The sequence below is a fragment of the Gopherus flavomarginatus genome, chromosome 14 (genome assembly GCF_025201925.1).
Source record: "Gopherus flavomarginatus isolate rGopFla2 chromosome 14, rGopFla2.mat.asm, whole genome shotgun sequence".
NCBI classification, from domain to species: domain Eukaryota; kingdom Metazoa; phylum Chordata; order Testudines; family Testudinidae; genus Gopherus; species Gopherus flavomarginatus.
This window is the reverse complement of record NC_066630.1, coordinates 8,284,079-8,299,142: the sequence shown is the minus strand read 5'-3', so window position 1 is coordinate 8,299,142 and position 15,064 is coordinate 8,284,079. Positions and strand designations below refer to the sequence as shown.

Genomic DNA, 15,064 nt, shown 5'->3' with positions numbered 1-15,064 from the left:
TCAGAGTTGCTTACTTTATTCTCTGCAACTGACTAAACATGAGAGAATGACTCAATTTCAAGAGATAATCATATACTTACAGGATCAGTTAGCATAGTTCTCAGATGAGAGGACAGAGCTAGCACTGCCAAACAGTTAAAAAGAACACCATTGATCATAGAATACCAAAAGTCTTTGGAAGGCAGCAACATGACAAAAGTCACTACAAAGTCTGCATAGACAACCAGAAACCACGTCATCACAGCACAGACCATGCCACAGCCATCACGGATGAACCAAACCCTGTCTGCCATATCAGCTTCCGATGAAGAAGAATCATAGCTGTCATTTTCAGCAAGGAGGGGATGGTGCTCAATGTCCCGGAATCTGTGCCCCGATGACTGCATGGTTTTCTGGACTTGCCCTGAAGAAAGATGGAGACATTATGTTTATACACAAATAAGCCATAAAAAATAGATGTCAACTTTTATTTTTATGACACAATAAGCAAAACAAGCAATTAAGAATTCACATTCTATGATTGTTTCAAGCAGGAATGTTTCTGTAAGTAATTGAGGACACTCATTTACTAGTCCTTAGTTGCAATTTTGTAAATTGTTTATTGAAAAACTTATTATTTCTAAAAATATATACTCTAATTGTAAGAATTCTGTAATTTTTGCAAGTCCCATCTCTCCTCATGCACAGTCAGTATTGATGACAGACTATATACACTTCTGGTATATGCAATCAGCTGTATACAAAAGAATAAGGAGATTTGCATAATCAATATGAGCCACTTGTATGTGTAATACACACATTTCTAAAGAGAAAAAATTCAGGGAGGAGTCTCCTAATTTGCATGAATATCAAAAGAAGCTTTAATATTCCTTTTGGATAATCTGTCATTGGGCTAAGATTAGTTCTACCTGTGATTTAAGATTCTGAATGCTACAAGGACCAAGAGGACAAACTGATTTTAGTACACTGGCCCAAGATGAACCCATATCTATCTAAAAACAAAATGCACGGAAAATTAAGGAAAATACGCAGACTGGAGATTTATGTACAAATTTGTCATACATTCTGGTGGCAAAATCTAGTTGTGTGTGTAAAATTGTGAGGCTGATTTTCTTTGAGGCATTTCCCCCCATTTAAAAATATCAGTAATTTAAATACCAATTCCCTAATTTGATCCATTACTTTAAAAGGAGGGGAAGTATATTGACTTTAAATTTCATTTTTCTGGAAACACTGCAAGTTTGAGTTGAGAAAGAATTTTTAATCCATATTTTTCAGAAGGGTTTTAAATATGAAGAGATTCCTGCCACCCATCCTGTGCAAACAGTGAGAAAAGGGTTGGAGAGAGACATTTTTTTGCTGCCTTTACTACCACAATAGAGGGTTTCAGAGTAGCAGCCGTGTTAGTCTGTATCCCCAAAAAGAACAGGAGTACTTGTGGCACCTTAGAGACTAACAAATTTATTTCAGCATGAGCTTTCGTGAGCTACAGCTCACTTTTTCGGATGCATAGAATGGACATATGAAAGCCCATGCTGAAATAAATTTGTTAGTCTCTAAGGTGCCACAAGTACTCCTGTTCTTTTTACCACAACAGAGTAAAGCTTACAAGCTTACAGGAAGCATGAATTCGCCCATGTTCATATACAGTGTATCCAGTGACACATTACTATGGATTAAAACCCAAAAAACTTGGAAGGGACATAAATCCTCATGCTTCAGGGTAATAAGCCTGATCAACCAAGCTGATTAGAAAGAAACTTCCTCTACAAGCAGATAATTCCAAGATATCCCACTTTAGGGTTTCCTCATATCTTCCTCTGCAACATGACCACTATCTGAGATAGTATATAGTACAGTGGTTCTTAAAGAGGGTCCGCTGCTTGTTCAGGAAAAACCCCTGGCGGGCAGGGCCAGTTTGTTTACCTGCTGTGTCAGTAGGTTCGGCCGATCGCAGTTCCCACTGGCTGCAGTTTGCCACTCCAGGCCAATGTGGGTGGTGGGAAGCGGCGGCCAGCACATCCCTCGGCCCCGCCACATCCAGCAGCCCCCATTGGCCTGAAGCAGCAAACCGCAGCCAGTGGGAGCTGCGATCGGATGAACCTGCAGACGTGGCAGCTAAACAAACCAGCCTGGCCCGCTGGGGCTTTCCCTGAACAAGTGGCAGACTGGCTTTGAGAACCACTGGTATAGTTAATTAAATAGACCATTGTTCTGACCCAGAATGGTAATTCCTATGGATATCATTTTTGCTCTGATACCAGAAACACTATGCTTGTCTGGTCAGTTTCACATTCCTTTCCCAGCAGTGACAATTGTTAACTTTCAAAAATGTAAGTGAAACTTCATGGTGTGAGTAGCTGTAATCAGATTCTCCTGCTCTGGAGCACAGGAAAGAAAGTTCTCCTGCAATTTTGTGTTATACTTAAAGTCATAACTGCAAACCACTTTAAGTACTTTTTTTATGTCATAACGAAGAGACTAGACTCTGCAGAAAAGGCCAATCTATTAAGCAGAGGGTAACACCTTAGAACCCAATAGGTTTTCATTGCTTGTTCACAGAATTAAATAAAATAAGGCGCATATCTACACAATTCCAGAAAGTTAAAATTGTGACATTCTACAACAAATCCTAATACTCATTTATAACCTGATGTCTTATGAAATGTTAGCATTAAGAATGAATAATCATTTACTATAAGCAGTCAAATAACAGGTGTGTTTATTGCTTCCTTCTTGATGCCTTGAAATACACCAAGTTTCTGAAACAGGAGAGGAGACTACAGTATTGAAATTCCATGTAAGCTTAATGTTATTCCAGGGGAAATAAAATAAAATGAAGTGACCTGTAAAGACTCCTCAAACCATTTCCTGCCTTTTTCTAGTTCAGGTAAGTGATTTCGGGTCCTCTAGCTTGTGCCTTGGAGGGGATCTTAGTTTTAAAGAGGTTAATGATTAAGTCTGTACTGGTAAATCATTTACACCGGGAGCGTGGGCTACTCCAGAATGTGAAGGACTACAATGTTTTCTTCGAGGGACAATACTTTAGGAATCATTGTCGACAAAGGAACAGATTCAGACCTGGAGCTTGTCTACATGCACACGGCACTGGTATAACTAAAGGCGCAATGCTGCACTAACAGGTATGAATTTATGGTGTAAAAAAATTTTAGCAGCTGTCTTAGTACAGGGGAGGGGATGATTTAGTCTTACACAGGATAAATGGTGTTTCCAAGAAAAAACTGCTGTAGGCCATGCAGCAGTAATTCCGATCAGTTCACAAGGTAAGATAGCAGGAAGGCCAAGGGCTGCTCAAGTCACACAAACAGCTATAGGCAAATAAAACCCCTGTAAGGAATTATGCTCAGCAATTTTCTAAATAGCAATTTAATCTTGCAGACAGATGTTCTCCCTGCTATTCACGTTTCCTATTTTTGTCTTTCAAAACAGTACTTAGCAGACTAGAATATTTTCACACCATGAAGCAAAAATGGATGTCAAACCAACTTTAATTTTCTCAGAGTTGTTAGTTGCATCACAGCCTTAATGGTAAATATGAGGTTTTTATACGGGCTATATTTTTGTCTTGTTGACTTGCCAAACATCATTCAAGTAGGGCCTCCTGCTTTTCAATTCTGACCAGTATGGCAAAGCCCCCCTTAAATACATCTGTTGTCACCAATGAACTAACAAGTTACAGCAACAAACTGCTGAATCGTCATATTGCTGATGAAATTTGACAGGCTGGTTTCTCAGGTCCAGTGTGGGCTTTCTGGAGAGAAATATCAAAAGCCTGACCATTTCAATCTGAAAAGGGATGTTTTCATACAGCTCTATTTTGTGAAAACCTTCCATAGGTTTTGTTTTCATGCCGATGCAGAATGAAAACAAAGTTCAAAAACTTGAAAGTTCTTGTAAAACAGAATTTTTTCCAGCCACCTATAGCTAGCAGTGTGGAATGGTAGAATATAAGTTATATCTACAAACAGGAGACAGATTACAGTCTGAACACAAAGTTCCAAGAATAGCATGCAATCCTAGAAGTACACTCAGTCCTAAAATTGCTATTGATTCTGTACTACTAAAGGCCATATCTGAGAGAAACTTGAAAGCCCTGTATTGATTGGTGACAGCTGAGCAGATGTCTCTGTAATTTTTCTGTGCTAATGGTAGCCTCCATATGACCGCTGGGATTTACGGTACTTTAGGTACTTTATACCTGAGTATATTTACTGCTTTGTTAATCCAAAATTATAATCTACAATGCCTATATTTACCAATTAATTTCTGAAGGACTCACACTTGGGGTAGCTGTCAGACAAAGTTACAAACATTTTTCAGCATTTTTCTAGACTTTATTGCTAATTCTTAGCTATCCTAATTAAAAATGTTTCATCTACTCCCTCCCTCTGACTCTAGTGTTGGATTGCTAAATCAAAGACCCACTCCTTCCCAGGACAGACACTATTAACATATTGTAACTATGATTTGCATTAGCTAAATTAAACTTATTCCATCAAAGTAAATGTCCTTAAATCATAGCAACAGTAAATCATGAAGCTATGAGTCAAGTAAATTCTTTTATACAAAAGTCCTCTCTCATTTGAATGCAATACATTAAAAATGCTCCTAGTTACAAATGACCATAAAGATTGTTGCATTCTAGAAAATGTCTTGGGAAAACAAACTTTATTTCTCCTATATAATTCATGATTAAATGAACCTGGTTAGGAAAGGGGTATTTCTTTCTAGTGTTTAATATTCAGTGACAATTCCAAATGACTTAACCTTTGAGCAACCGGATTAAAAACAAATGTTTTTAATTTTGTACAGTTAATACTGCAGCCCCATACACGTATGCCCACTAGCATCACTAGGTGTTTATGACTCTGAATTGCTTCTCAAGATGAAGCTTTTAGCTCTCTTTTGTAGGTGTAATATGAAGTTTTAAATACACTCTATGATTCACAAATGAAATTTATGTTAATTAAGAAAACAAAAATGACTTCCCTGGAAAGCAAGAAGAGTATACAAGGATTACTTAAGAAAATACACCTTTCAAGCACCTTGTAATATATTACAAGGAAGTAACATGTAATTTGCAGGGAACAAAGCTTTCAGACTTAGGGTTGAATCTCAACATGGCACAAAGAACTGAAGGCAAAACAAACTTTATAGGACACCAACAGGATAACAACGTAATGTGTTATGTCAGGAAGTTTATCCATCAGTAATGACTTAGAGATGTAACAGCTTTTGGAACTTGTTGCGCACAAATTAAAGTAGCAAAAGTCAGTAAAACTCAAAGGGCTTGTAAATGGGCATGTTGACTCAGAAATGAGAAGTAATTGAAAGATCTTTCAGCCAGAGCCAGGCTTTAGCAGCATTAAAAATATATATATCAAACAAATAATCATAAACAAAAATATACAAAAAGAATTCCCAACCAAGGGTTCACCCAGCCCATTGTACTTCAAGACAAATGAGAACTTTAGAGACTGATTCTTTTAACATTTTAACTACTTTAGCTTTAGAGCCTCTCTTTTTCAAGTTATTGTATTTTGTATATGTTTAACAACTGTATTAAAGACAAATGTAGCCTGAAGTTAACGTTTCAGCATAATACAAAACCCCGCATACCTCACAAATGTTGAGTGCGTTATTCTGACATCATGCCCTTCCTTCAGGCTTCTAAGATGCCCTTGGTCATATCTGATGTAATCTGAAAAGACAGTCAAAAACTGGTTAGAACTGCACTGTTGCTTCAGGGAAATAGTTTTAAGTACGCATAATCTATTACAACTGAAGGACTTTGGAAGTGTAAGTAGTATAGTATGCAAACCTATATCAATTATGAAGTAATTTTAGGACTGATCAGTCGTGAAATCAATATATAGAACCCTATAATGGGAATTGTGACTACCTAACTAAAGAAAACAATTAACAAAGTCTGTTCTGCTAAGCAATTCTTCAATTTTTCTAGACAGACCAGATACGCATACTTTATTTATGATCTATTCCTCCATCATTTATCTGTCAAGTTTTATTCTTGTTTGGTGAAAAAGATACAGTGTTAAAGGGCCTCAGTCTCCAGAGAGTAATAGTCGATCCATTCTTGTTAGAGACCTCTCAATAAGGCATTTGGTAACAGCTGGGTAAGGCAAGCATGTTCTCTATTTTACGTTATCAAACGGCAAGTTACTTTGTAAGTTTAGAACTATTCCCTATTCTAATGATCAATGCCCTCCTTATGGTTAAGCTGAAAATAAACCAAATTATTCAAACCTATTTATTCAAAGCAGTCAGTTTAATAAATGCAAAAATCTACGCCAATGAAAATTTAAGCAAAAGAGATGCTCTTCACTATGGTCATTTGCCACAGTGGTAAATATGCATCTTAATATTCAGTATATGCACGACCAAAAAAACCCACCGATATTGCAATCAAAATCTCAATGGTTTCACTGCTTGATTTGAGTTTAAATGTACATATCGCAAGACAGAAGAAAATGGACTGTATTAGGTGCTTTTTGAAGTTATGTGCTACTATTAACTAACAGTGCACTGCAGATCACAGTTTAAGATATACTAATGCAGTGTATTACATTTTATAGTTAATCTATACAATAAAAACAGTGAGGAGACACTGAGTAAAAATATCTATAGCATCCTTAACTCAGCTCTGTTGGGTGCAAGTACCAATTACCATACATACGGCTTGTAGTTAAACACCTTTAGCTTACCCTGAAAGGTTATTAATTTGTCTTGTTTAAAAAAAAAAAAAAAGACTAATAGTAACAAGGATTATTAAATTAATTTTTGCTTTGTCCTTATGGTATGGGTTCAGACAAGAGAAATCTGAGAAGTTTAGACAAACAACTAAGTTTATTTCTGAACAGTTTAGTCCACAGCACCCACTTTAAGCTTCCTGACATGGCAGTTATACCATTTAATTTGGATGCTTCAGCCTTACAAGTCTTAGTAGTAATAATATTCTACCTATTCCCCAACTTATCAAATGTCAAATTATCAAGCGGTGCAGGCCGAAGGACATGCCGGCCGCCACTTTCAGCAGCTCCCATTGGCCTGGAGCAGCGATCTGCAGCCAGTGGGAGCCGTGATTGCCAGACCTGCAGACGCAGCAGGTAAACAAAGCGGCCCAGCCCACCAGGGGCTTTCCCTACACAAGCAGTGACCCCAGTTTGAGAAACCCTGAGATACTGCATCAAGGTAGCCCTCAAGAACTCTCTTCCAATAAGAGTGGAAAGGGTTTTTTGGAAAAGGAAAGGGGATAACTAATATGTCCCAACCTGTGTATGCGTTATTCACTAAATTAAAAAAAAAACAAAAACAAAAAACCAAAACCCCCACATCAGTTGCAAATAACTATAGAAGGTCCCCTCACTGGTATCTAACAGCAACAGGAAAAAACCTTCAATAGACAAATAAGATTAAAAATACTTCAGCAATAAAAGTTTATTTTCTGTTTTAAGTTTCCTTTTATGTTACACAGTAAACAGTTTTTATTTTAAATAAAATTCATGCTGTGGTTGTGGCGCTGAAAATGAAAAACCTCTATTTCAACATTTCTACTTAATAGTTAGTGCTAACAACTCCACCAACAGATCTCTGAAGAGAAGCCAGGACATGCAGTATTAGAAAACAACAGTCATACGCTGACAGGTCAATTTCTAAAGCTTAAACGTGATTTACTTAAAGCCACCTGAATATTAAGACAAAGTTACCTACAAAGCACAGGATTGGTGCAGACTTCTAGCTAACTGGAAGTAACAGATTGCCCTTGAAAGGTCAAAGGTTAACACCCTGCAGTAATTCACACCTGAAGGAACATGACACTGCGTACAATTCCATGGGAGGTATGGACAGCAGATTGCAACTGTCTGACATTGATAAAACTCACCTTCACAATGGTATACACGTTATCCTGATCCTCAAGCCGCCCGACAAAGCTAACGCATCATATAAAAGCTCTCTGTGCAGAGAGGGTAAGTTACTAAGACAGAATCAGTGTCTACTTTAGTAGAAGAATAAGTCACTTTTCATTATAGCTTTGTAAGATCCAGGAAAGACCCTTTGTTAAAGTCAGCTCTCGCTGGCTTTAGCTACTGTTCAGCACCTCATTCACCTATTATTTACTCCACATATCCAATATTCAAGGTCACACTGTAACAGCCTAAGCAGTAACAGAAGAATTTGGTTTTCTGCCACTGAATTTCAAAAAGGATTCTCTCTCCCCTCCCCATGTGACCCTTATATAAATGCTCATCTCTGAGATCAAGAGGTTAATTTTGGTAAGAGTATATATTTACATGGTACAATTTAGAGAACTATTCTAAAGTCCCTTATTATGCCTGTCTCTGCTTATCACCACTTTGTATTATTTCGTTCTACAGAAGGTACATGCATTTGAGAAAGAAATATTGGAATTTTCCCCTTTTATCTTTAAAAAGGAAATGCTTCCTCACCCCCTAACCTTCCAAAAAGCAACATAGTTAAACATCGCTGATTAAACAAATGCCTCCTTCAGCTGTACCAAGACCACTGAAAGCTTTATCACATGACTGCACATGCCTCCATATTGGTAACCCCCTACAAATGCCTCTAAGACATGCCATCAAGAATTCTGAACAATTAAGCAAAATGAAGTTAGAATTATCAAATCATATAGCATTTCTTAGGTATTTATAAATATCACCTATCAGCAACAAACCTGATAACTTTACAATACAAAAATCAGCTTTAAGTTTATGTAAATCTCTGCATATCTTGTTCCTGAAATGGTTCAGTGAAGTCTGTTAAAACCTTGACAGGGGACTTGTCTACATGATGCACATGCAAAAGTGTAAATTCTAATGAATACTAGTGTGTCACACATTAACTGCCCCATGTGGACTCTGCTTGGTAGCTCCCAGTCTGCTTTCACATATACCAAAAATTCAGGTAGGCACTGGCCTGGACAAAACAGAGGAAATGCAAAGGTGGCATAGAATATGCAGGGATAGCTTAAGAATCAGGAAGTCCTGACAGCTCCCCTGCCCCAGACAGTTAAAAAAGTCAGTTTCTCTTCCTCTTACAATGAATTTTCCCCTTGTTGGGTGTGCTTCTATTGCTACACTTACAGGTGAAACATGGAGTCCTAAGTTGAGTTTTTCACAGGTCGGCAGATGCCGTGGTAATTTTAAGATGTGATTTTAAATCTATGAACATCTCTTCTCCCACCTTTCCCTCCTCTCCTTCTGTATCCAAAGCCCTGCCGCCCAGGTACCTGTCAACTTCCTTCTTCTTAATATCATCTAGCCTAACCATTTCCTGAAGCACTGATTACTGTAACTTCTTCCTTATCTGGACTCTCAACTTTTTCCAGTCTGTCCAAATGCCACTTATAGACATCTTTCATTTCCCTATGCTCTGATCACATTATCCATTCCCGCACATGTCACTTCTTTATACTCTTCCCATAGCACAGAGTCCTACAAAAATTTAACATTCGTTTCTCTCTCTGCTTCGGTCTCCCTACTCCACTTTTTCTCCCAATGCTCTCTCAGGCCCAGATTCACAAAAGTATTTAGGTTCCTAACTTCCACTGATTTCATTAGATGTTAGGAGCTTAAATACCTTTGTGGATCGGGGCCTAGATCTGTTTGGCTTGCCCAGTCTCTTTTCCCACCTCCCTGTACCATACCTTCTTTCATGCTGTCCCTTATGTCTGGTGTAGTACTCCTCTCCTCTTATTCCCACCTTAAACCACTTCAGGCAATCTCTCCTTCCTCCTCATAAATATTCTCTTCACTAAGGTTTTCCTGGCGTACTGAATTTGCCTTGTCTTATTAGACTAACTTATTTGAAGCAGGGAATGCGTCTTCATGTACATAAAGTACTAAACAAATTATTCTTAAAAACTGTGTTATCAGATCAGCACAGAAGGGCACAAAACCCCTCACCTCCTACTGAAGTCAATGAGGGAGGTCAGGACATCACAGGATTAGGCCTTCAACTTTTTGTTTTGTTTTGTTTTTTAAAAACCTTGAAGATGTTTCCACCACCTCACAAGAAAGAGTAAAATGTGGCTGTGTTGTAGTTATCAGGACAATAGAGAAAAGAACATAATGTATTACTAATGAAAATATTTCATATTTAGAAATGACAAAAATCTGCTGACAGCAGTATTCTTCTAACCACTATGTTCTTTCTCATGCTTCTGACTCTAAAACAGTCCATCCTTATAAAGAATACTAAACAATACAATTCACTTCCAAGGAAGGGTATTATTTACTTACACAGCTATCTGGAATTTTTTCTATTAAAATTTTTTTTAAGATTACCATTAGATGTTCACAAGATTGTCACCGCTCATTACATAAACTACAGCTCTGAAATACCCTGCATAAAAACAAGTATTGAGAATGCATCTCTATAAAGATACATTCAAGTTACATTGCTATCACTGAGATACATTAATTTATTAGCATGATAACAATATTGTTTCATTGAGTGCATCTACCCCCACATCTTTTCAGAATTTAGATTTGCCATTGTTAAATCCTCAAACAGGCACTAACCAGAAGATGTGACCTACTCACTGCCTGCGCTCAAAGTCAACACAGGATTTGGGTTGGCTGAAACTCCTGAAGCTCCACACTTATAGCAGTCTAGGTTTAAGACACAGGGTCCAATTCTCCACTACCCTGCACCTTTTATAGCAATTTTATACCTGTGTAAAGTAAGCGGAAAGTGGGTGTAATATGCTACCTTTCTGATTTGGTAGCACTTTACACAGGTAAAAGTATGAGCCAAGGTGTAAGGCAGTTGAGAAACAGGCCCAGAATTGGTAACCCACTGAAATGAATAAGCATTTCACATTTCTAGCAAAATATCAGTCCACTCTTCCACAGCTGAAGTTGGAAAACCCATGCAAAAAACTTCCTCCATAGGACCTCAATCACAGCAAGGATTTGGCGAAAGGGGTAGCAGATTCGCCTCTGCATAGATCCACTAACCACTAAATGGTAGAGGTTCAAGTAGTTGAGTTACATCAGAGAGGACAGGGCAGCCAGACAGAGGAGTTTACCCCTGAAGAACACAGCACAGACTACATCTGGGCTGTGCATTGGTGGTAGAATTTGGGCCTTAGATGGTTCAGATCTCTATTTTTTCAGATTCAGGCAGACCTGACTTCCTGTGTTCACATTCCAGAGGGCTAGAAAGCTACTGCTTTTTTAAAAAGATCAAGTTCTGCTGCAATGGCCAGGAAAAATTTCCCACTTGCTACTAATGAGTTGATGTGTCAAGATCCTACATTACAAGTTTTAATATATCTGCTCTATCATTTCCAAGTTTATCAATTTAAGCTAAATCCTTACCATCATTTGAATGTGGTTTACCATATTTACAGACTGTACTTTGCAACACTACACTGGCAACACATTTTTCTGTCAATTAATGTGCCACAGAAGTGATCTTTTCCTTCAGAACTCAACAAGTCAACACAGATCAAAGCTGAACTATTTTCACAAGCCTGTCAAGTTATTCCATTTTCAGTATTAATCTAAAACAGTGTGACAAGTATTATTATTATTATTATTTTAAAACATCAACCATTTGGTCTTCTGAGCATGCCACACATGCAAAATCTGCTAGTTCTTTTCCATGCTTCACCAGCACCTCAGTTTCTAAATTGCTGTGTTAGACTACTAATTTATTCCCCTTGGGAGTAACCCAGTTAATGCCATCATAAAACACAGATAAGAACTATTTGTTTCAGATATGCACAGCACAAAGAATTTGAAATCAAAGTCAAAGCGAGCAAGTTATAGAGACAGAATTGTTAGATGATTTGACCTGCACTTCTTCAATACAAAAGGTTGCCAGCTTCTGAACTTTAGTCTAAAGGGATTTTACATCAGTTTTATCTAGTCATGACTCACTAGGTCCCAGTGTTTTTATACAACTGACAAATTAGATACAGCATCCCCTGACTGAGCCAATATTTCAGAAGATCTTCTAAGCCTGTTATGAATGCAAATAAGTAATCCCATTGAAGTCAATGGGACTACTTACGTGCTTGAAGCATGCGCGTAAGCGTTTGCAGGATCAGGGTATATGTTTATACATTTGTATCTCCAGCAAATCACAGAAGAGTAATGAAGTCATGACTTGGGGTCTAGATACCATAATACAGTGTATTGTACCCCAATGTTATCCTACCCCAGGGGTTATCCAACTTCATAGTGTAGCTCACATTATGATCTTATTGTGGATACCTCATTTCCACTTGGGTTAGGTCTTTATTTGCATGCTCTTAATTTAATCTCCCCTTTTTATGTGTTCTGCTCTTCCCAGACAGAAACAAAAAGGCAGCTCCATTTAAGAAACTAGATCTCTGTGGACCACCAGTAAGCATTGCCCAGACAAGTCTGAGAAACTGTGGACTAGAACGTGTGGTGCACCAACAACTTCTTCGCCTACTTCAGCACTAGTGCTTTGCTTAAGAGAGGTTTCAGATCTCTATTACTTAAACCGTAGAAAGCTGAGGGGAAGTCAGTTGCCATGTTTATTAACTGTGATGCTAGCACTATCTACTTCAAGTCCTTTTATTTTTCAATTTAGACTGCAGCACAAGCATGAGATTAAAAGTCTCAGAAACTAATTTCTTATTCAATGGCTGCAGAAACTGAGAATATAACTGATTTTATCCAGCAGACTCAACCAGCCAAAGAGAGCAGCAAATCCCAGCTCTGACACACACACAGTTCATTGTAGTCACTAATAATGGGATGTTGGGAATGGATTTGGGGGTGGAAGGAAAAGTTGATTATGTCTGATGTGTTATTGATTAAACTCAGCTCCCTCCCAGTCTGACTCTCTGAATGAATGAGATACAGATACTGCCCTGGGCTGGACCATGGGGAGGGAGAGGGCCCAATGCCAAGGCACATCCCAGCCTCCCCCTACAACAAGGGTAGCAATAGGAGAGCCCTGGCCAGCGACCAGGGAAGAGGACTCCAGAAGAGGAGAAACTTTTTGTGGAGGCAAGCTGGGAACTCTGCACAATGGAGACCAAAAGCAAGTGGGGAAAGGAAAGAGCAAGGAGAGATTGAGGGGTGGCAGAGTGGGGGAGCGGGAACAGAACACAAGATACGGGGGAGAAATAGATAGCACAGCAAGGCAGGGGCAGATAAGTGTGGATGGGATTGGGGCAGCAGAACAAGGCAGGGGCAGAGCACAGCACGGAGGGACTGGAGGAGGAGGGGGCAAGGGGAGGGGACGAGGGGGGCAGAGCCCAGCAGGGAGGGGACGAGGGGGGCAGAGCCCAGCAGGGAGGGGACAACGGGAGGGACTGGGGGAGCAGACCTGTGGGGGGCAGAGCCCAGCGGGGAAGGGGGACAAGGGGGGGCAGAACACCGCAAGGAGAGGACAACGGGAGTGGCTGGGGGAGGAGGGGATGGGGGGGCAGAACACAGCAGGGAGGGAACAACAAGAGGGGCTGGGAGAGCAAAGCAAAGGGGGGTAGAGCACAGAAGGGAGGAGTTGGGGGAGGCGGGACAAGGGGGGGCAGAGCCCAGCAGGGAGGGGACAAGAGGAGGAGCTGGGGGAGTGGGGAGAAGGGGGGAGCAGAGCCCAGCAGGGAGGGGACAAGAGGAGGAGCTGGGGGAGGAGGGGACAAGGGGGGGCAGAGCCCAGCAGGGAGGGGACAAGAGGAGGAGCTGGGGGAGTGGGGCGAAGAGGGGGGCAGAGCCCAGCAGGGAGGGGACAAGAGGAGGAGCTGGGGGAGGAGGGGACAAGGGGGGGCAGAGCCCAGCAGGGAGGGGACAAGAGGAGGAGCTGGGGGAGTGGGGCGAAGGGGGGAGCAGAGCCCAGCAGGGAGGGGACAAGAGGAGGAGCTGGGGGAGGAGGGGACAAGGGGGGGCAGAGCCCAGCAGGGAGGGGACAAGAGGAGGAGCTGGGGGAGTGGGGTGAAGAGGGGGGCAGAGCCCAACAGGGAGGAGACAAAAGGAGGAGCTGGGGGAGGGGGGACAAAGGGCGGCAGCGGGTGACTGGGGGCAGCAGAGGCGGCTGGCGAGGGAGCGGAACAAGACCGGGGCAGACGGGCGAGGAAGAGGGAGGCGCACGGCAAGGCGGCCGGGGCAGGAGGCTGAGCTGGGGGCAGAGCAAGGCAGGGGAGGGACTCTAGGGGGGCAGGACGGAAGCCGGGAGGGTCCGTCGGGGAGACCCCGGGCGCGGTACCGCCCCGGCCCCGCACTTACCGCAGCCGGGCCCTCAGCGCCGGGCCCCCGGCGGCTCAGAGAGCAGCGCGGAGCCCGGCCCCCCGGTCCTGCTGGCGCGGGGCGGCAGGCGCCAGGGCCGAGACCATCCCGGCGGGCGCCCCTGGCTCTGCGGGCAGCGACAGCGCGGAGCGGAGCAACAGGACCAGCGAGTTCCGGAAACGCGGGGAGAGGGCGGCGCGACCCGCGCCGGAAACGAGATCCCCCGCATTGCGCCTGCGCCTCGGCCGCTCACAGGAAGACGCATGCGTAATACGATCGGTTTCCAGCCGGATCTCGGAAGTGCGCGTGCGCCCCCTGGCTGGCTGGGAAGCGGCGTGTGTATGCCTCTTGCGGCTGCGCGATGCGAGAGTTAGGCAATGCGCATGCGCCTAAGCTGTCCAGGCGAAGCAGCTGATTCTAGGTGCCAATGTCTGAGCTGCTATATGTGACGAGCTCTGGGCTGTGCCATACCCCAGTGCATCCCCACTGCTCCGCTCCACTCACGGTGTAAGCGGCCTGGGGTAGCAGCTGTGCTAGATACCCTGCTGCTGTAACCCCTGCCAATGTTACTGCCCTCTCTCTTCCCCCCTAAAAATAACAGAGCATTATCAATCTAAATGCCAATGGACATATTTCAGTTCCAGCCAAATCATTCCCCCGTTGAAGGTAATTGTTGAGACTATCCCAACTAAGAGATTATTGGCTATTACTTTATCAGCTATTTTTCCTCTTCCATCATAGCATTACAATGAAACATTCCAATACAATACAAGGTGATACAGCTTGTTACGTTAAATGGT

At 41.8% G+C, this 15,064-nt stretch overlaps 1 protein-coding gene across 1 annotated transcript in view; it reads right to left on the bottom strand.

Moving 5' to 3' along the window:
* ZDHHC7 (zinc finger DHHC-type palmitoyltransferase 7) overlaps positions 1-14,408 on the bottom strand; it is a 36,328-nt gene extending 21,920 nt beyond the window's left edge. The window contains exons 1-3 of the mRNA XM_050923273.1: positions 14,265-14,408; positions 5,641-5,722; positions 81-403 (exon numbers count right to left, since the gene is read on the bottom strand). Coding sequence (XP_050779230.1) covers positions 81-386 — 306 coding nt within the window. The 5' untranslated portion in view covers positions 387-403; positions 5,641-5,722; positions 14,265-14,408. The remainder of the gene's footprint in view (positions 1-80; positions 404-5,640; positions 5,723-14,264) is intronic.
* Positions 14,409-15,064: the final 656 nt, after the last annotated feature.